Here is a 2,578-nt window from a genome sequence, read left to right on the forward strand (position 1 = left end):
TGAGGTTCATCTGCCGGGGCCAAGCACGCTTGGACGGTGGCAGCGAGGTCCTCAGGACGTAGATGGATTGCCTTACAGGGCTAACGAGCTCCATCTGCCCGGGGAGGGGCCCCGACCGGGAATCGAACCCGGGTCTCTGCAGTGACAGTGCAGTGAATTTTCCCCTGGACCACCGGGGGCTCCCATAGCGATCATATATAATGCAGCTAAATGCAGATTATTAAATTATTTGGGTTTGGGTTTTTTTTCTCTCTTGTTCTCTAACAGATAATTATTGCAAATGCATTGCTTATACGTATTCTTTCAAGGGATATAAGTCAATATTCTACACTATGCATATGGATATTCCCGAATTGACATTTTTCACATACCCTTTCATGAGCTGTGCAGCTGTGAAGTACGCAGCCATTGCTTGGTCATGCTCACTCTCAACTGCAAATGAATGCCCATACGCTATCCATGCAGGTCCATAGGTTCGCTCAAGTGTAGTGGCTTTGCTAAAACACAAGCAAACACATCTGAAATTAAATTTCACCTGCTTCAGATGACTGCTTAGATAGCAATGCTGTGTCACACAGTGAGGTATCTGTCAAGAAATCACCTGTAATGACCAATGGTAAACAAAGTTAATTTTAAAAATTCAAACTATTTAGCATTTATAAATTTCACACATTGTCATGAATTCATTATGGTATTATTTCTACTACTGTTCATGGACAGCAGAATTATTTGATATTATTGAACATAAACAATGATATAGTAGGTGAATTGAATAAAATACAGAAAACATTAGTAGTGACTCATAATGTATTGCAAAATTCTAGCTATACATTTCCAAATAAGTATATTCTAGAAAAATTTAAGTTTCACAAGCAGGATATCAAAATACCAAATGAATGCTTAGATTGAATTGTGTGTTGAAATTTTGCTATGTAACTGTCCTAGCCTTGAAGAAGACAACTGTCACACCACAGGCCATGCATCAGGGAAGTATGTTACTCAGGTCTCAAGCTGTAAACCGCAACCTAAGCATCAAGACTGCGCTTGAGTCTTTATAGAAAGATGGACTTGATAGGAACATTAGAAAACTGTATAGATTATTTTCTGAGCCTGAAGACAAGGGGATTCGTAACTAAACAGCTCATGAAAAATGTGCCTAGTCTTTTCTTAAAAGCTTCTGACATGGAGATCCTACATGCTCCACAAGTAATCTATTCTACTGCTTAACTATCCTTAAACACTTCATTTTTTCCCTAACATTTAATCTAAATTTTGCTTGCCACAGTTAAACTCACTATTTCTCATCACAGTTCCTAGGGAATGGTGTGTTCTCCATCTCCTGGGATAAAACTTGACATATTCAGACATTTGCATCTTGCCACCCATGACATACTTGGGTATTCAAGTGTGTCTTCGAGTTTCTTTTCTGAAAACCACTGTGTAGCCCACACTTGTCCCCAGCCTTGTTAGCTGTACACTATCATTCTTCTCCAAAAAATTTAAGCTTCTTGTTACTATTTCAGTTTTACCAGACCTCTTTTTCTTTTTGCCAGAACTACTCTGAATTCTGATGTTTGGTTTGTGGGGTTTTTTGTTTGGTTTTCTCTTCAACACATCTATAGACTCGTTCTTCCTGGCTAAGAATGCTTATAGATTTAAAGATGGGTTTTATTTCACCACCAAAACCACCTATGTCACTCGGGACAGTTTCTTGAAGAATTTCACACTGATACTTGTCAGGTATTTAAACAGTTTACTCATAATCATCAGGCATTTAAAAAGTCTGAATTACTAACTCATCTTTACCTTTATTGTCTATAAAGGTCTCAAGAAGAAAAATGAAAGTCTTACAGGTTGATTTATGCCTTCTCAGTTTAAGCTTACAGCACAAAAACAAATGCCCTACTTCACAGCAAAGTCCTGCTCCCCAGTGCTGATACTCACTACATATACAGGAGACCTACAGGAAAGAGCATTGACCCAACTTAAAAATCCCGCAGTTGCTTGTGCCCAGAAACAACTAGACAGCCAAGTGTCAGAATTTTCTATCGATTTCTTCCCTTTCAGATACGAAACCTGAGCCTGGGAGAATGTCTGGGTGTCCTTAAACTAAGGACTGAGGCCTGATTACCTGGCTGCAGTTAGCTTGGCAGCATGAGTGAATCCAGGGTCTACACCTGCCCATAACAGCCAAGTGACTGCTGAAAGAGATGCCACACCAGTCTCTATCATTTTTAAAGTATCTAGATGGATGAAATCCTAATTGCCATATCAAAAAAAGGGTGGCAACGAAAAGGTTATTTTACTAGTAACCAGTTTATTGAGGGCTCTGTTTATGAGCCTGCAAACAATCACGAACATTAAATATTTATTTAGCAAATGAGCAAGGGAAAAAGAATTACCTGAGATATCTTCTAGCGTGTTCATTTTTGTGGCCAACCATGAGATAGTAGCATCCTACTGCAAACCATGACACCTACACATTAAAATCAAAATAGAATATTATTAGATATATCACAGTCATTTTAGTGAAACATCAAAAGAGAGGAACACATAATAGAGAAGTTAGGAACATTTT

At 38.6% G+C, this 2,578-nt stretch overlaps 1 protein-coding gene across 1 annotated transcript in view; it reads right to left on the reverse strand.

The window, feature by feature from the left end:
- CDC16 (cell division cycle 16) overlaps positions 1 to 2,578 on the reverse strand; it is a 25,522-nt gene that overhangs the window by 11,604 nt on the left and 11,340 nt on the right. The window contains exon 12 of the mRNA XM_027905996.1: positions 372 to 497. Within this exon, the coding sequence (XP_027761797.1) occupies positions 372 to 497 (126 nt within the window). The remainder of the gene's footprint in view (positions 1 to 371; positions 498 to 2,578) is intronic.

The sequence above is a fragment of the Empidonax traillii genome, unplaced genomic scaffold (genome assembly GCF_003031625.1).
Source record: "Empidonax traillii isolate 1590-97213 ecotype Southwest subspecies unplaced genomic scaffold, ASM303162v1 scaffold1232:size202910, whole genome shotgun sequence".
Taxonomy (NCBI): domain Eukaryota; kingdom Metazoa; phylum Chordata; class Aves; order Passeriformes; family Tyrannidae; genus Empidonax; species Empidonax traillii.